At 45.2% G+C, this 19944-nt stretch overlaps 1 protein-coding gene across 1 annotated transcript in view; it reads left to right on the top strand.

Moving 5' to 3' along the window:
* WDFY4 (WDFY family member 4) overlaps positions 1–19944 on the top strand; it is a 275410-nt gene that overhangs the window by 9696 nt on the left and 245770 nt on the right. Inside the window, exons 2-6 of the mRNA XM_067025200.1 lie at positions 4066–4316; positions 13376–13490; positions 14260–14372; positions 16714–16848; positions 18462–18651. Of these exons, the coding sequence (XP_066881301.1) occupies positions 4083–4316; positions 13376–13490; positions 14260–14372; positions 16714–16848; positions 18462–18651 (787 nt within the window). The 5' untranslated portion in view covers positions 4066–4082. The remainder of the gene's footprint in view (positions 1–4065; positions 4317–13375; positions 13491–14259; positions 14373–16713; positions 16849–18461; positions 18652–19944) is intronic.

The raw sequence follows: 19944 nt of genomic DNA, 5'->3' as shown, positions 1-19944 counted from the left end.
ACTGACGACTTCTTTGTCTCGGGACCCATTGTCCACAGTTTCACGCCCACTTTTTCCTCAATTTATTCTCAGATGCAGAGACAGGTGACAATAGAGTGATTCACAATTTTTAAAGGTCATACTCCATTTGTAGTTCTTACAAAATACTGGCTATATTTCCCATGTTGTACAATATATCCTGGTAGCTTATTTTATACCTAATAGTTTGTACCTCTTACTCCCCTACCCCTATATTGCCCTTCCCTCCTTCCTGTCCCCACTGGTAACCACTAGTTTGTTCTCTGTATCTGTGAGTCTGCTTCTTTTTTGTTACATTCACTAATTTGTTTTATTTTTTAGATTCTACATATAAGTGATATCATACAGGATTTGTCTTTTTCTGTCTGACTTACTTCTCTTAGCACAATTCCCTCCAAGTCCATCCATGTTGCTGCAAATGCCAAAATTTCATTCTTTACTTATGGCTGAGTAGTATTCCATTGTGTATATATATACATATCTTCTTTATCCATTCATCTGTTGATGGACACTTAGGTTGCTTCCATATCTTGGCAACTGTAAATGATGCTGCTATGAACATTGGGGTGCATGTATCTTTTCAAATTAGTGGGTTTTTTTTTTTTTTTTTGGATATATACCCAGGAGTGGAATTGCTGGGTCATAAGGTAGTTCTATTTTTAGTTTTTTGAGAAACCTCCATACTGTTTTCCACAGTGGCTGCACCAATTTACATTTCTACCAACAGTCTACAAGGGTTCACTTTTCTCCACATCCAGGCCAACATTTGTTATTTGTGTTCTGTTTGATGATAGCCATTCTGACAGGTGTGAGGTGATATCTCATTTGTGGATTTGATTTGCATTTCCATGATGATTAGTGATGGTGAGCATCTTCTCATGTGCCTGTTAGATGCCATTACTTTTTACCCATTAAATCAGCAAGAATTAAAAAATGGTAACTAAGGAAGTGTGGACTCTGGTACATGCTTGATAAGAAGACTGTACTTTGATGAGGTGTTTTGGGAGAAGCTGTTTGGAAATACGTGTCCAGAGGCTAACATTTTTACCTCTCTTTAGACCAAGCTATTTCCTTTTAGGAATGTATTTCAATCTGGTATTTAATCATGAATATATGGAAGGGCTTAGACACGAGGCCTATCATCACAGTGTTGTTTATAGCAGTGAAGCACTGGAAATGACTTAAATGCCTAAATGTAGGGGATTAGTTAAATAAAGGATCAACATGGTTCTACAGCCACCACACACCATTAAAAATGAAGATGTAGAGGATCTTTAACAACATGGGAAATATTCACAATACTTTTCCGTTTCATAAAGTTATGAACTAATTTATGAGGAAAAAAATGGATTGAGAGAAGATATTAGCGATTTTTAAAGGCAACAAGGGATCAGTTTCTAAAATATACTCTCTCAAAGCAATAGGAAAAAGATAGGCAAGGACAAATAAGCAAAGGTTATGAGTAATCATTTTTCAGAAGAGGAAATCCAAAAGGCTATGAGTCATATAAAGAGATGCTCAGACTCATTAGTAAGTGAGAGAGAAGCAAATTAAAATGAGGGATCAGGACTTCCCTGGTGGTGCAGTGGTTAAGAATCCGCCTGCCAATGCAGAGGACATGGGTTTGAGCCCTGGTCAGGGAAGATCCCACGTGCCGTGGAACAACTAAGCTCGTGCGCCACAACTACTGAGCCTGCACTCTAGACCCCGCGAGCCACAACTACTGAGCTCATGTGCCACAACTACCGAAGCCTGTGTGCCTAAAGCCCGCGGTCCACAACAAGAGAAGCCACTGCAATGAGAAGCCCATGCACCACAACGAAGAGTAGCCCCTGCTCACTGCAACTAGAGAAAGCCTGCACACAGCAACGAAGTCCCAACGCAGCCAAAAAAAAAAAAAAAAAAGAGGGATCACTTTACTTCAATCAGATCAGCAAACATCAGAAAGCAGGTTGATGTTAAGCAGGGGTATAGAGAAGATGGTAGAGGAGCCTGTGGCGGGAGTGTGGCCTGGTGTCAGCTTTCTGGAGGCATCTTAGTTGATGGTACTTGGTTGACCTGAGAGACATACACCCTTGACTCAGCACTCCCACTCTGGTGTTTATACCCAGAGCCAGTCACATGCAGCCCCATGAGGGGAGTCTCATGGGAATGTCCAGGACAGGATGGAGGGCAGTCTGAGAAGTCTCAGGCAATCTAACCATCTACTGCGGAGCAAACAAATCAAATAGGCACGTGATGCCCACTGTGTAACACGGAGCAGCGGTTAGAAGAAATGAGGCTGACAAATACAGAGCCACGTGCTTGGGTCTGAGGTCATAATGTTGAGTGAGACAGTAAGCTGAGACAAGATGCAGAAGGTCATTTGGGGAACTTAAAATGATGTATTCAGAAATCATGTTCTTGTGCCATGTTTTATAAGGACTCGTGCTATCAAGCAGGTGGGCTGGGTGGGGTGGGGAAGACGGGACTGGGGGATGAAGAGCCAAGGGAAGAATGAATAAACCATCAGTGCCACAGAAGAACCTGGTCCTGGTCAGGAAAGAGACCATTCTGAGACTGAGAAATGTGAGGCACCCCGCCACCTGTCCCTGAGGGTCAACCCCAAGATGGAAACTAATAAACCCGCACCAAGTCCCAGACAACCAACCAAAAAAAGCAAAAGTAGAGATAAAAAGTTTGCTTCAACAATATTATTAAACAGAATATTCGTAGATAAAAGCCTGAATATCAACAGTCATTTTTCTGGATATAGGCCTTGATATTCTTCCTGATATATTTTTTTCTTCCCAATTTTCAATGCTGAACGTACATGGCTTTTGTATAAGAAAATGACTTCTGCAAATGAAGTCTGAGAGCAATAAGCATGTGTGATAGAAGAAGAGCCAGGGACTCATGGAGTTTTGTACCTAAAGGGTGAGAATGTTCCAAAGAGGGAGGACTCATCTGGCCACGTGACCCTTAGTTAACTCCCATTCTAGCCTGAAAGGGGTGTGTGTTTGGGCTAAAAATAAAGCATGACTCACCTCCGCAGCCGCTTAGCTCAGAGCAAAACACCGGGAGACCCACCTCCGTGTCCATCTGTCTGTCTGCTGTCCCTTGACTGGTGGCTGTTGGTTGCTGGCAGGATGCCGGGATGGACTCCTATGTGGTGACACAATGGCCTGGGAAGGCTTCTTTCAGGGAACCTGGACACTCTGGTCCCTGCTGGGAGTTTCTTGCACTCCTAACAAAAAAACAATAGGCAAACCTTTGCTGTTCTGTGAGTCAGTCCTGACATGGCTACAGAGTATGACAATTGAAAAGTCAAGGACACAAATAAAGGTACCTTCTCAAGGTTACCTATCTGGTAAATCAGCCTTTGGCTAGTTTCATGGTGTATGTCCCTATCCTCACGCCTACTGACCCTGTACACACTACTTCTGTGTGCACTAACAGAGAAGTTCTTTTAAGTTAACTTAGGGGTTTAAAGAGTCATTTTGAGGACAAATTCCTCTAAAAATATTGAGTGTAAAGAAAATGTTGCTGAGAATGAAGAACTTACATCCTTTTCATCTCATGTGGTAGAAGGAAGTTTAAAGAGAAAATACAGAATTACATGCCTCTACAAATATTGGTGGGGCATTTACACGTCTATTCTATTTACTCAGTCTTTTTAAAGAGGAGCAGTGTCAGGTAATCAAAAAACAGGCTTTGGTGTTAAAGGCTTGCATTTCAACTGATGTGTCACTACCCTGGTGCCTTTTGGTTCAGTCAGTTTCCTTACTTACATAGAAAAAATAAGAATACCCATCTCTTCCATGACAGAGTCTGTGTGAAGAGCCCAGGATGGTGCCTGGCAAACGTTAGATTGTCAATATGAGTCACATCTAAATTGGAATCTCTTTTTTCAGAAGTGTTCCTTATTTTAGTCAGTTTCACATTCTTAGAGGAACCATCTGCAACAGGAACTGGACTGAATGAGGACGGTACCTTGTCTCACAATCAGTTTCATCAGAAAGTGTTGTGACAGGACTGTTCATTTTTTCTTTTTTGTTCTGAATTCAGACCTGCTTTGCTGAGGCATGGAGGCAAAAGAGGTCTCAGAGGCTGAAGACAGAGCTGAGGATCCAGGTTCTGAAAATAAAGGCCAGACTGATGTTGTTCAGCCTGATTTCCCACCAGGAGGGCAGACCCCTGGCCCCACTGCCCTCTGGGAGATGCTAGAAAGGAAGTTTCTGGAATACCAGCAGTTGGCTCCCAGGAGCCCAGCTGAACATCAGAAGAGCCTGTTGAATCTTCTCCCACTCTTCCTAAAGGTTGGTGTTCTCATTTTTGAAACTGTAAAAAGATGATACAGCACTCTGGGGATACTTCTGGGATGTCTGGAAGCTGGAGTCAGTAGTTTTAACATCATCACAAGTGGTCTCTCTGACTGGTTGCTTAGAGGAGAGTGTTGTGCTATTTAATAAAGATAGCAAGCAAGACTCATCTCTAGGGTGAGGATGGGCTTGGAAAGGATGGACAGTTGGCTCTTGAGTACCACTGCCTCTTTAGTTTAAAAAAATGATATTGTTTAACAATGATATTTTCAATCCCAGCTTGGGAGCCAGAGAAGAAACCTGCACCTTCGGGAGCTAGAAAGGCATCTGTGCCCTGACATGTGAGTGGCAGGGTGGCTGGTAAACTCAAACACCAGTAATGCCAACACCAGGGCCTGGGAAAGCCGGAACATAAATTGTGCCAATAATGCAAACTGAGGTGTAGTCCATGGGAGCAGCAAAGCAGTGCTCCCTCCCCTGGTTGCAGACACACAAGAGAAGTCCAGCCTGTCCACTGGGCTGGCACTCTGACTAGTGGCAGCTGGTGACAGTTTGGGTACAAGAGATTTCCTTTACTATCTTGGAATAAAGCTCCTGCCAGTGAGGTCTGCCTTATAGCTGAAAATATTGAAGTCTAATTGTAGAGTTGGAAATGCATCTTTTTATGAAGACTTAGTTTTTGCCTGACTATTGATTTTGGGATATTATTACAAAAACCATGTACCTACATTCAAAGTACAGAGAATATGAGATACTTTTCACATTTGAAAGTAAACTAGAACAGATGGAGGCTTTGCAGATTTTTATTGGGAAACCCCTTTGTTAATATGTTTCATCTCACTTATTAACCAGGAATACTTAAGGATTTCCAAAGATGACTCAGAATTTTCTTGGGATCATATTTATAGGATGCATGGAATACTTAAGCATGCCTTTCTGTCAAAAGTTGCCCAGTAACTTATTGTCTGTGAATTCATTGTTTTTCTCCATGTTTCAGATTCGTATACTCCATCCATCCCATTTCACAGATTGGATAACTGGGGCATAGGGAACATACCGGAAAAGAGGAACTAGATTAAGGAGAGAGGGCCAGGTTTCTCCTTCCCAGCCATCCCTGCTCTAATGACCCCAGATTCTGGGAGGTAGCTTTGCCTCACCCAGTTCTCAGATCAAATCTGCCTTATAAAAGGAAAAATGTGAGCATCACCCCCTCCCCCCCAAATCACTGGGAAGGCATATGGGGTCCAGCCTTTGCACTGTATCTTTTCCACCCCTCTGGGCAGCCCTAGCTCTGATGAAAGGACTCTGCATCTGAGAGCCAGAGTTTGATACTTCCTTGCCTTTCTCCAGATTGTTGATTTGAGAATTCATTCATTTGTTGTACAAATATTTATTGAGCTTCTATACTCTGTTCTAGGGCCTGGTGCTATGAAAGTAAGGAAGACAGATAGAGGTTTTACCTGCATCTGTCCAGAGCAGAGGATAACTGACTAGCACCCAGAATGTGTTCTGTTTGGCTTGTAGGGGTTAAAAATGAATTAGTGCCATTTTTTCAAAGTGGAAACTTTTCAGGTGAGACTTAGACTTCAGATTTCTCTTGAAAATATTTGTAGCTGTAATACCGATAATTGGATGGAGATGGTTAGGGGCACTTCTTTTAAACAGAAGATGGCCTTGGTCTCTCAGTTTACCCTAGTCCCCCACTCCCTAATATCTTTCACCCAATCCATATCACTCATTTATGTTATCTGACCCTTTAGGCATTGACCTCATGGATAGCAAGCTGTTCCTATTATAACTGAACCTTGGTATTGGTCCATGTTTCACAAACCCTTTCCTGGTAACAGGAGGAACAATAGCCCTATTGCTGAATACATGGGCTTTAGAGTCAAACAGTAGGGCTCTAGTCCTAGCTCCATTGCTTATTAGCTGTGCATCCTTGAGCAAGCTACTAAATATTACTGAGCCTCAGTTTCCTCATCTGTAAAGTGGAATCAATACCAATTTGCTGGGAGACTGTGAGGGTGAGATCAGATGAGGATTGTAAAGTCCACAGCACATGGAAAGCAGACATGATCCCCATCACCTTTCCACCAACCTCCTGGAACCTGACTGCACATGTGCAGTTTGAGATCCTGTCACCACAATTCCCCAAACTGCTGACAAAATCTGCTATGTTTTGGATCCCTGGAGCCCACATCTGATGAACCTTGTAGAGGCAGATTATTACAGGCTTTTTATCATTTTCTTTAAATCTATATCTTTTATTAAGTCCTGTATGTTTACAAACCTGTTGTTCTTATTAAGTTCTGACTAATAAACCCTGCCAGAACCACAGCCCTCAGGCTTCTTAATTAAGAACTGGTAGCAGAAAAGAACATGGGGAAGGTGGGAGGTTTTGGGGGGGTTGTAGTACAGATAAAATCTGAGCTGTAGATGAAGACTGAGGACAGCTATTGGAATACAAGTCCCTGTGTTAGAAGTTAAGCTTGTAACCACTCTGTTCTGAATTTTATACCCATAAAACAGAACTCCTCGAGGTTGTCTGCAGAGAACCCCTTAGAAATATCAGGACTTAAAAAAAAGTAATGCCGTCTCCCATGGCATGTGGCCAATTAACGTCTGATTCCTCCAAACACACAGCAGGGGATGAACTTCTCCTTTATCCTGTCATTGTTTATACATAAATCTGCATCAACTATGAGGCAAATACAAAGAGGGGCTTGGTTGGTTCTATAGTAAATTCTAGCCCCCCTGCCTCCCAAGTTGAAGAAACACTGCAGTTGTTAAGGAGTAAACCCACTCAACATTTTGGTGACTGTCTTGGTGACAAGAAGTCTCAGGGCACTGGAATCCCAGCAGGCAGCTACCCTCAGGGGATGAGTCAGAAATGAAGTTCTCACTGGGATCTGCAGGCTCTCCTCCTCTACCAAGCTTCATCACTCCCTTTCCTAGGTCAAAGCCAGGGCAGGTGGGTACGTTCACTGATGATAGGTAGTAATATTCACCAAGCTCTAACTAACTAAGCCATGCATTTTGTTCCATGCTTACAAGCCCTTATAATAACCCTGTGAAGTAGGTGCTATTTTTATCCCAGCTTTTTTTTTTTTTTTTTATCCTAGCTTTATAAATGAGGAAAGGGAGGTTTAGAGATGTTGCATAACTTGGCCAAGGTCAGCCGGCTGTTAGTGGGGAGCAGAGCTTAACCTGGGCAGTCCACCCAGGCTCGTGTTGTTAACCATTGCGTTCCCTCGGGCAGTGCTGAGGTTCATAAAACGGAGCACATGTGGTTTCTTTCCCTATCTCATGACTCACTGGGCAACGGCTTTGCCTGGCTCGTACATATGTCCCCTTTCACACAAAAAGAATGCCACCCCATGCACATGTGCTGTTTGGATAGCTGACTCCAGGATGTTGCAGACAAGGAGGAGGTTTTATTGAATCACACAGGAAGCAGCACAAAGCCAATGACTTCAGAGTAACCACTCTGAAGTAACCAGAGTGCAGAGCAGTGCTTGCAGGAAGGATTCAATTGACTGCTACTCTTTCTCTGCCAAGAGCCTTGGGCTTTGGTCTTTCTAGAACCCTTCCTATCACAAGATCTTACACCAAGAGAAGAAGGCACTCTGCTAGCAAGCATGGGTAGGTCCTGTTGGCCTTCAGTTGAGTTTGCTTTGGGGGAAAGGGGACCACTTGGGTCCTCTCGTTGCCCAATAGAGATATTGGGTAATAATAGCTGGAGAAAACTAGAGTTACAGATGTAGTTGTTGAGGATTGTTCTTAGAATATGTACTTTGAGAGAAAGCAGGCAGCGAGACAGGGAATCCTTAGAAATTAGTGTAAAATTCCTCACTGTCTGGGACAGACAACCTGGGGGGTAGGGCTACATGGGAAAAAAAGGGAATCTGTGGAAGTGGTAGATTAGAGATATTGCAAATGGGTTCACACTGCTCTCTTCAAGAGGTGACATCTATGTCCCCTCCCCTTGAATCTGGATGGGTTTGTGATGGCTTGACTAATGGAATAGGGCAAAAATGACATTTCTGGGCTCAGGCCTCAAGAGACTTATAGCTTCTCTCTGTCACTTGAAATACTCATGCTTAGAACCCTGCTTCCATGTTGTGAGGAAGCCCAAGCAGCCCCGAGTAAAAGTCTATGTGCAGAGAAACCAAAGCCACTGACCTTGCAGCTGCACTTGCTGCTGAAAGCCAGCACAACTTGCCAGCCATGTGAGTATGCCATCTTGCAAATGGATCTCTTAGCACCTTGTTCACTGCCCCAGCTGACTGAAACAGAGAAAAGCTGTTCCTGCTAAGCCCTGCCCAAATTGCAGATCCATGAGAAAAATAAATGATTGCTGTTATTTTAAGCCACTCAATTTGGGTCCAGTTTATTATACAGCAACAGATAATCAGAACAGTAGGTAACATGGACAGGAATCCATTTATTTCCTAGTGTGGAGGGATTGGAATTAACACTAAATCAGTTGTACCTGGAGATGAGTGTATTTGTGTGTGTGTGTGTGTGTGTACATGTGCATGTACACAGGTGTGTATAGCTACTCTTAGGCTAACTGCATGGCCAGTGGTACAGAGTTTATACTATTGGGTGTGGTCAATCATTCTCATACAAACCCAGCATGGACCCAACTGACTATGGAAGAGAGAGAAGTCACATTAAATATAATAATAAGGATGACCAACAGTTATTTCCAAGTGTGGTATCCAGAGGGGATCGTGAGGGTAAATACCCCTTCTTGTCCATCCCTGACTCTAACCCACTTCAGAGTGGGGCCTGCAGTATGGTTTATTCCCTCCTCAGGGGAACAATATTTGTGTTATGTTAGTAAAGTTTTGATGCATCACTTTTTTTTTTTCTGTTTACAAAGGAGAGAATCAATTGTGTCACATTATCAGGGGAAACTCATGTAAAGTCTATGAAATGTTTTGAGTTCACTTAAAGGCCAAACCACCAAACTCTGAGGCAATGAAGAAATAGTAATACTGCAGTCACGCTTGAAAACTAACCAGATTCTCTGTCATTCAAAGCTGGGGTTTTCTCCCATCTCCTCTAGAGCTTCTGTCTTCCTTATGCTCTGGAGATGAGAGCATCATTTTCTTTCTCTTTCTTCCATGTGAGGGGATAGCCACGAGGCATGATGGTGCAGTTTAGAGGATATAAGTAAATAAAAGTTTTTTAAAATATTGAGCAATATTCTCCCAGCATGAAAATCCCAGTCTGGGAAAAAAATTAGGTCCTTTCAAAAGCTGCCTTAACTCTTTGGGGTCTCCATGGTACAATTCAGCAAATGATTGCCTCTGTGTCTCAAATAGCACCCCAGTGGCCTGAAAGAGTTGATGGGGCCTCCAGAAGTAGCCCTCTTGGTCCCAGGAAGGAGTGTGAGCCTTGGGAGAATCTGGCTGAGCGTACAATTACTGTTCAACTCACAGGGGCCCGATTTGCTTTATTGCAGATGCCTACTGGAGTCCCACTGCTCAAAGATGATCTCGATGCGTCTGAGTCAACTGCCTGCAAATTGGTCTTTGAGGGGTTTGCCACTGCAGGGAGGAGGCACAGGAATTTGTTCGGAAGATATCATAGCAGATATGATATCAGTCCTGGGGAGGGAAATAATGCTACCACTGAAATTCCCAGCCAGAAGGACTGACTTTATCTCTCCAGAGATTAACCTTTCCAGGTGATAGCTGGTTTCCAGGTGGTAGCCATACATTTCTTAGACACGCACATGCTACTTGGGTATGTGTGAGATAACTCAGCTCTTTACTCTGCTGCTTAACTCGTTCTCTAGGATTACCCTATGGCTCAGCCTCTGTTTCTGTAAAGTGGGAGTAATAATAATCCCAATCCCTATGCAGATTCGTGGAAACAATGCATGTCAGTGCTTGGCCCAGCATTTGCCACAAAACCAGCACTCCGCAACACATTCGGCCATCGTTCTGTACACTGTGGGTCTCATAATCATGTGTTTGCTTATCAAATATTTGGTGAAGGTCTACTATGTATAATAGTGTTTAACATTCACCTAGTATTTTTGTAGTTCTAGCAAAGTTCTGATGTACCGCTTTTTTATTGACAAAGGAAAGGTGTGACTCTGTTCGTTTATAGGGCAGAAAATTTTTAAGTATTTCAGATACAAAGTTTTGTTCAAATCAAAATACCCAAGTGCTCACCACCCATATAAAAGAAATGAAGCATTTCAGATAAACTAAAGCCACTGGTGCATGAATTCCAGAACTCATTCCCCTTCCACCCTCCTCCAATGGTAACTCCCAACCTGCTGAATTATCATGCCCTGTGGGAAATGATATATAGAGAGACAGCAAGTTACAGAAGTATATTACAGTATCATTCTAAAACACCTGTGAGACTATATGTAAATTATACAGTAATATGGGTGTATTTTTATAACCATAAGTAATATTATTGTGTAATTTATGTATAGTCTCACAGGTTTTTGTAGACTCATACTGTAATATACTGTTACAATTTGCTTTTTCCACAACATTCTACTTTGGGGATTTATCCATATTGATACAGCTCTATTTCTTTTTCAGTTCTATATGATATCCTTATATAGATATGTCACAAGTTATTCATTCATTATCCTATTGATGAACATTGTTTTTCCCAATCAAAAATAACGCTGCATGAATATTTCTTGTTCATGTCTCCTTGTGCATGCCTGCCAGCATTTCTCTAGGGACTACACCAAAGATTGGAATTGGTGGGTTTTTGGATGTGTGCTCCTTTAACTTTATTGGATTATGTTAAATGCTTCTTCAAAGAGGTTCTTCTAAGTGACACTCCATCATAGAGTATGGGGGTTTCATGGCTCCTCACCTTCAACCACATTTGATATTGTCAGATTTTTCATTTTTACTAACCAGAAAAGTATAAAATATCTCCTTGCAGTTATAGTTTGCATTTTCCTGATTATTAGTAATTTGCCATTTATCTTTCAATAAGTTACTTGTTTCATTTGCCCATTTTTTTAAAAATCGGATTTTTTCCTTATTAATTTATAGGAGTCTAAATACCAGTCCTTTGTCAGTTATATGCATTGCAGATATTTTCTCCCAATCTGCGGTTTGCCTCCTCATTTTGTATATGGTGTCTTTTCATATAGAGAAGAGTTTTAAAGGTTTTTACTTTTTTTTTTTTTTTTTTTTTTTTGCTTCACGCGGGCCTGTCACTGTTGTGGCCTCTCCCATAGCGGAGCACAGGCTCCGGACGCGCAGGCTCAGCGGCCATGGCTCACGGGCCCAGCCGCTCCGCGTCATGTGGGATCTTCCCGGGCCGGGGCACGAACCCATGTCCCCTACATCGGCAGGCAAACTCTCAACCACTGCGCCACCAGGGAAGCCCAAGGTTTTTACTTTTAAACAAATGTAGTATCTATTGCAAGGAAACATACTGAAAATGATTTCCCTTTGGAAATTTTATGTGTTTCTCATCCTTTCTAGAAGGAGGATCTCAGCTTAAAAAAAACTTGGTCAGGCCTTTGGGCAGAAACACGATTTAATATGGCTGGTGAGTGGGAGCAGTAGACAGGAGTCCAGCAAAATGACATTTCAGAGAGGCCACTAACTGGCACAGCAGCTTACCTTCCTGGTGGAAACCTGGGATCAGGAATTGCCAGGAACTCAAGTCTGGGGCCGAGGACAGTCATTCTACTCTGTACTCAGCCTGTGACAAGAAGGGAGAACAAAGGGAAAAGGCTTGCATGAAAAGCAGATCTAGGGATAGGATTACTACAGGAGACTGGGAGGAAATTTTGAAAGGAGTCTGGCATCTCAAGTAGAACTCTAAAAGACTTCTGTTAAACAGTATCCTACACAATAAGGGGGAAAAGTCTGAGGAAAAAGATGAGCAGATGGGATAGAGATTAAAGGGACAGATAAGAAAGGATTTTAAGGAAATTAAAAAGAACTTGGAGATTAAAAACAAGGACAACAACTTGGACTGGGAAAGGATTTCCTAAGCTTGGAGCTAAATCCAGAAAGCAAACAAATGGACTGAGAAATTTCATTTCATAAGAATTTCAGATTTCTGTACAGCAAAACCAAACAATACCAAATTTAAAGGTGAAATGACAAATTTGAAAAAATCGAGATAGTATTATAGACCAATGGTTAATGATTTTTATATATAAAGAGATTTTTAAAATAAATAAGAAAATAGTGAAAACTCCAATAGGATAATAGGCTAAGAGTAAAAACGGACAATTCAAGAGGCATGAAAAGCATTCATCCACTCTAGTTATCCAAAGATTGCAATTGAAATGAGATACTTTTTCTTCTACAAGTTTTCTCATTTAAGATGAAAAAGCACCATAGTGCTTGATGTTGGCATGGGTGGAGAGAAATCAGCCCTTTTCCATGGAGCCCTTGGAGGCTAATCTGGTAAATTGTTTCTGGAGAGTAAGTTAGTAGTTAGTAAGAGGTACCAAATAACTAAAAAAAGAAAAAAAAAAACCCACTCTTTTAATTGAAAATCCCACTTTTTTAATCCTACAATTCCACTTTTTGGAATTTATCTGAAGGAAATACTTGCATGTCTAAAACTAAGATATCTGCATGAGGTTTGACAAGTGTGTAAGAGGAGAATCAGTGAGACACAGCAATTGATGGTGAGGAAGGGGAGGGACGTGGGATGTAGAGAATCACTCTTGGAATTTCCCACTAGGGCAGATGGGTGCCTGGTAGGGTCATTCACTGAGGCAAGATGCAGCAGGTCTGGGGGGAAGGCAGTGGATTCAGTTATGTGTGTTTGACGTTTCAGGAGCCAGAGTTCAGGGGAGACGTCCAGGGGCCAGTTGGAGGTGTTTGGAGCTCAGCAGGAAGTTGAAGAATTCATAGGCGCTAGTGTAGGGAGACAGTGGAAGCTGGAGGGTAGGTGATTCAGTGGCCTTCGTTTACAGCTGGGAAAGCAAGTTGAGCCATTGGTTTGGGCTGGCAGGGAGGGAAGGAGGTGATTCTGATGCCTTGCTTTGTAGCTTTGACATCTCTGAGCGAATCCTGCATATTGCACTTCAGGCCTGGGAACACTCCGTGGGGATCATCTGCTTTCCCAGTCTCCAAAGGCTGGCTGAAGATGTTTCCAACCAACTTGCCCAAGAAATACAGAAGGCACTGGTGGGAAAGCCTGCAGGTAAGAGAAGAGAGGTCCTGGAGAACTTCACAGTAAGCAAAACAGCTCTGTAGACCCCTCCCAGGCCTCCGGCTAAGCCCCTCTCTGCTTTCTAGAGGAGTTAGAGTAGTGACTTCGAAAGCACACTGAAGGCCAGGTTCTGCCACTGAATACCCTGGAGAACAAAGGAAAAGGCTAAAAGAGGGAAGAGAAGAGGGACTTGGGAAAGTCTGCTGCTCCTGGGAGGGACACAAACACACATACATACATACATACAGACACACAGAAACCAAAGCCAAGCATGTTTCCTGCTGCAGGTCTCCTGACTTGCATCCTTCCACTCAGGGAGCTGGACCCCAGAGGCTGGGCTATGAGACTGAGGGCAGGAGGGAATTCCAGGGGGAAGGAATGGCTTGAGCATGGTGTAGATTGCAGGAATCCCTGTGACAAAAGGGGCTGTGTGATACAGGAAGTGGGGAAAAGACACCGGATTGTGGCAAGTCCAATTGCCGAGGAACTTATTATTATTTAGCGATAGGGAGCCATTGGCGGTTGTTGAACAGGGAAGGTGGTATGATAAAGCTTATCCTCCAAGGAGATTCATGTGGAAGAGTGAAATGTTTGGTACAGATGCAGGTGTCATTGTTGGGAGGGCAAGAGGCAGAAGTTCCCTAAAGACGCTAAGGCACATCTCATGGAGAGAGGGGCCCACGTGGAGCAAAGCTGGGTGACCAGGCCACCACACTGGCCTGCTGGTGACCCTTTCTCCCCTCCCCCACACTCTTGCCAGAGCAAGCGCGGGTAGCAGCTGGGCAGTTGCTGCGGTGGAAGGGAGACGCGGATGCAGAGCAGGATGGCTACCTGCTCCTGAAGTCAGTGTATGTGCTCACGGGGACAGATTCGGTAAGTTCTAGGCCCCAGTGGCCCAGCCTGGGTGCTTCTCACCTGTGTACAGAGGTACGTCCCAGCTCAGGGCAGTGGCATATCTCAAGGGTGTCTTTATTTTCATGAAACTGATTTACTGTTTTTCCTTCCCTACTTCCCCTCGGATATAGAACGTGGACTTCAGAGTCTGAAATTCATATTCACATCCTGCCTTTTCAGTTGACAAGCTGTGTGTAACCTTGAGCAAATAATTTGACCTCTTTGCATCTCTGTTGTGTTGTTAATTCTAAAATTGGGGATAATAAAGCCTCCATTGTAGGGTTAGTGTGAGAATCAACAATGACTGATGTGTATGGACTATATTTCTTGTGTGTCAGGGTGAGGCTGGGTGCATCCCATGCATCGTACTAATTAATCCTCCCCAAACCCTACGAGTCAGATTACAGTGATGCTGCACTGGTGACAAGAAATCAGGTTCGCCTGTAATATGTAGCTGTAGTCTGTCTGACTCTGAGCCACCGCTCTTTACTACCTCCTGCTAAATTCAGACTAAAGGAGCAAGGCCTGTAAGCACCTGCCCCGTGCCTCCCCAGAGACGAAAACGCTGCTCCTCCTTCCCTTCCCACCCAGGCCCCATCCTGGCTGCAGTCACGGGCTCCCACCATGAAGTAGGGACCTTGAGTGGTTTGCCGATGGCTGGTGTCCTCTCGGGCAGAAGCAGTCCCTGGGAGCTGTGGCCATCAGCAGCAGTGGCCGAGGCCCTGTGCAGGGCAGGCCCAGAGGCTCCTCCATCTAGCGAGGCTGCCTACTGTGAGCGTCCTGGTGCCCAGACTAGGAAAAGCAGGGAACCAGGCTGGGGTGGTGGCTGCCCTCTGTCTAATGGTGAACAGAGACATCAGATAGGCATTTGGAGACAGTGCCAGGAGGTGAGAGAGGAGCACAGCAAACAGTTGTTCGCCGGCGGGAGGACCATCTGACTTTTCTTCCATGTAAACTGCCTGGACCACCATCAGGGACAGTGGCCTGGAGCACAGGGTCGGGGCTTTTCAGCCCTGGGAGAAGGACTGTTTTCAGTCTGAGTAGTAAAAAGTAACCTAAAGCCTTGTTTTCTGCTGCGAGGAGTCTGCCCCCAAAGCAGTGAGAGAGTAAGCAGTTGGCTTTCGGGGGAGGCAGTGCAGTTTGGAGGACAGGGAGAGCCACCCTGAGTGCAGTCATGCAGGGCCACATGTCCAATATGGTGGCAGACACTACCTGCAGTGGAAGTTTTTAGGGACTAGTGGCCTGCATTACACTCCTGCTGCTGGCCCAGGCTGTACATTCTTCTTTTCTCTTTTCTAATTTACCCACCATGTCTGTGAGATTACTCAGTCGGGTGGGAAATTGCACGGACAATATAATTTTTAATAACCACGCATGTGCTCTCTCACGGTCATGTATGTGTGCACACACACATGTAGAGGCTACAGCCACAGTAATCCTGGTGCAGCTGCAGGCACAGCCTGTGAAGAAAGACCCTGGGAAGCTTCCCACTCAGGCTGGTCCCTCTCTGCCAACTCCCTGTCTCCTCTCTGTCTGGCAGCCCTGGGGCTGTTTAGCTGCAGTGTGGTTATCTGCATTATTGGTCCTCACCTATAGGGCTGTTTTGGTCATGATGAGGTCTTAAATCTGGACGAAGGGATGGAAAGGGCCCTGAGCATGTCCTTAATTCAGTTGCTTGTACTTGTTCTCAACCACCTCTTCCCTACTGAGTTTCCAGTTCCCTCATCAGGAGGAAATCTACCAAAATCAGAGGTGTGATTGCCAGGAAAGCCCTTGATTTCTGCTCTGCACCAGTCCCACTCTCCTGCCCTCCCTCCTTTCCTTCCTTCCTATCATCTATCTATCGTGTAAAAAGACATAATGTTGGGCTTCCCTGGTGGCTCAGTGGTTGAGAGTCCGCCTGCAGATGCCGGGGACGTGGGTTCGTGCCCCGGTCCGGGAAGATCCCACATGGCGCGGAGCGGCTGGGCCCGTGAGCCATGGCCGCTGAGCCTGCGCGTCTGGAGCCTGTGCTCCGCAACGGGAGAGGCCACAGCAGTGAGAGGCCCACGTACCGCAAAAAAAAAAAAAAAAAAAAAAAAAAGACATAATGTTTATTGAGCACATAATACACACTTTATATAAACTTAGTCTTCACAACCATCCCAGTGGGCCCTATGTTTGCCTCCATTCTTAATTGAGAATGTGTCGCCCAGAGAGGAAGTGACTTACCCACTTTCGTGGCTAAAACAGCCGCACTGGCTGATCTCTCTGGTCTGGGTCTGGGGCCGTGCTCTGCCTGGCTCTGCGGCCCTGGGTCACGTCTGCTCTTCCCTTGCAGGAGACGCTGGGCAGAGTTGCTGAATCTGGGCTCCCAGCCCTGCTCCTCCAGTGCCTTTACCTCTTCTTTGTCTTTCCTCTGGAAAAGGATGAGCTTTTTGAGAGTGATATTCAAGTTCAGAGGATGTTTGTGCAGGTGAGTGGGAGGAGGGCTGAACTCCCCTGGGCCGAGACGGAACTCTGCTTCTCCAACCTCCTTTCATCTCTCTCCCCTTAGTTCTGAAGCTCCTCTATTCTCCTGGAGGGCCCAGCTCACCCCTTTCCCCCAGGCTCTGCAAATTCTGGGGAATCCCATGCATTTGGAAGATGGAGTTTCTCTCCATCTCATTGTATCCTTGTATTGCCCTTGTTCTCTCCCAGAATGGTGTGCTCCTCCTCCTCCACTTGGCCACACCAGCTGCTTGTCCTCCAGTCTGTGTTCTAAGGTCCTGCCGACCCTCCCGGACATCTGGAACCTCCTGTCTCTGGCCCCTGCCCCTCTGAGAACAAACATGCTAAGCCCCACTTGCATAACTGTAGCCAACATTTTCTAAGTACTTGCAATGTACACACCCTTATGCCATAACCTCACATCACCTCCCTGAGCCCTCTCTTCCACCACAGGACGTGTGTGGTTTTGTGATCTAAGGTACGATGAGCAAACATGAGTCCAGGGTCACAGAGGTGGTGGGTCGGGGCTGGGATTGGAACGCTGGGAATCTGGCTCCTGAGTCTGCTCACAGAAAGGTATTAACCACTCTGTGCGGTCCCCTCCGTCTCTCCTCTCAGAGGCCATCTCAGGCCACTAAGCATCACATGCTATGTCCTCATGTCATTACCCATCTTTCCTATCTTCTCTGACCAGCGGCGACTTTTAACATCACTTCTCACCTCTCTCCCCTGCCCCCTTACTGACAAGTTCTGCTTTCTCAGCTTTTGGCATGCTGCATTCTCCAGAAAACTCCTCCTGCCTCTCTGGTGGGGGGACTGTGTATCTTACTCATCTTTGTGCCTTGGCCAGGGTCTCGCACAGAGCAGGTACTTAGGACCATTTGGGAACTGCCAATGCAGCTGTCCACTGAACATGCATGTCCACATCCCCATCCATTTTAGACCAATTCTCAAGCCAGAATCATCTTTACCAGAGGGTATCTCATGAGTTCTGGCAGATTCCACTTATGGTGGGTTGTCCATAAGCTGCATTTGTTAGAAATTTAGGTGTCATTTGCCCACACATAAATCATATTTTAAGTGGTGACCAGGACACAGTACTGGGTAGTTAAGTCTTCACTGTGTGGCTTCTATGTGCTCTGCAGGGAATTAGTGCAGCCCTGTCTTGCTGGTCCTCTCCATGTATGGACAGAATGTGAGCCACAGTGATACCACATCAGAGTTCCTCAGGGTTTCCTTATTTCATTCCATAAAATGTAGAGAACTCCTCTTGGGTTCGTCACTATGCCGGACCCACGGTCTCTCACAGAGATGACAGAGAGATAGAGAAGTTAAATGGGGAGAGCAATCATGCAAATAAATGATCAGTGTCCAATTTTTTAAGTGTTCTGATGGAAAAGTGAGAGATGTGCTGGGAAATGAGGACAAGAGTATAAATGGAGGCCCTTCCTGAGGAAATGGCATTGAATCTCCCTGGTCTGGGGCAGAGGGTGACCACATATAACCCCATCCTTCCCGCTGAGACATGGAAAATTAGGGAGCAAATTCATCACAGGAAGGAGGCTTCCTAACCAGAGTCTCTTTGGCTTTTTTTTCCAGATGTTGCTCAACATTTGCAGTGAGGATCAAGGTCTGGAGGGACTTCTCTCTGGAACTGAGCTCCAGTCTCTCGTGATTGCCACGACGTGTCTTCGGGAGCACACTTGCTCCTTTTGGAAGGAGCCCACCTTCTGTGTGCTGAAGGCAATCTCCAAGGCCCAAAACCTTAGCATCATCCAATACCTGCAGGGTATGACCCTGGGAGACCAGGGCTGGGCTGTGGGCACACTTTCTAGAATAAGACCCTGGGATGCCCTTGCAGCATCAGTATAGATTCCAGGGACCAAAATAGAGATGAACAAACAGGATTTTCACCGATGCCCAACTATGCCTAGTAGGTGACCCTACATTGCTTGGGTCCATTCATAAACGTGTCCTTATTGTTCATTTTGATGCTCTACTGGAAGAGAGAGGGAAAGGAGAACTCATTTACTACACACATGCATGCCATTTTCCAGCAGAGGAAACAGATTGAGTGATAGAAGAATTTGCCAAGGCTCCCCAGCTAGTGAAAAAGAGAATCAAATATTAATCCTGGCGATGCCTGATTCCAGTGCCTTAGGTTCTGCTCTGGGCAGCATGTGTAAGGGTTAAGGACTTAGATTCTGGAATCAGACGGCTTGGGGTGTGGGCTCCAGCTCTGTCCTCCTAGCTGAGTGACCTTGGGCACTTAACTGCCTGGGTGTTTCAGTTTTTTCATCTGTAAAATGGAGATAATAATCCAGCTGATCTCAATGGATTGTTGTGACGCTTCGATCAGTTGGCATACTTGAAGTGCTTAGATAACGCCTGACACCCAGTGGCTGCCCTATAGGTGTCAGCATCACAGCATCATTACTTGGGTGTGATCAAAGGCAATACCCTGAGGGAATCAATTCCTTTAGCAGTCCCAGGGGCCTCCCTTAGCATCATCTGTCTCCTGGGGACCCAGGTAATGCTGGGAAACACGGACACTACTGTGGCTTGCGGAATCCTGGGAAAATGTATTAGCCTTTTTTTCAGGTGCTGGCCCATCATGGGACAGGAAGGGAAGCTCTGCAAGGCTAACTCCTAGGGGAAGGTTTTGACGAAAGTCTTCAGCTGACCTCTCCACCCACCATGCACCATTTTTCAGCTCCACCAGCTGAAATGCCTCTTAGAAGCACAACCGTCTATCCCTTGAGTTAACGCTAAGGTGTGGGGTCTTATTGGGAGAGGTGGGGGTCTGAGCCTGCCAGTGTGACCTGCTTGTCCACAAACACTTGCCCTGTGACCTGTCTTCTTTCTGGGGCCTCCAATAATAGACGGTGTCAGCTGGTGAGAGCTGGGAAAGTACAAGCCCACCCTCTTACTGTAATTGAGCCCTGGGACAAAACTTCATCCCCAGTTTCAAGATTGAAATTTCCCAGTGAAGCCAGGGCCCAGTGGTAATGGTGTACGGCTGAGCTGGGCCTGAGGTGCTCAGCAGCCCAGGCACCCCTCACATACTAGAGTCAGAGACCCC

This window comes from Kogia breviceps, chromosome 2 (assembly GCF_026419965.1).
Source record: "Kogia breviceps isolate mKogBre1 chromosome 2, mKogBre1 haplotype 1, whole genome shotgun sequence".
In the NCBI taxonomy this organism is placed as follows: domain Eukaryota; kingdom Metazoa; phylum Chordata; class Mammalia; order Artiodactyla; family Physeteridae; genus Kogia; species Kogia breviceps.
The sequence above is the reverse complement of the archived record's forward strand: the minus strand, read 5'-3'. Positions and strand labels throughout refer to the sequence as shown.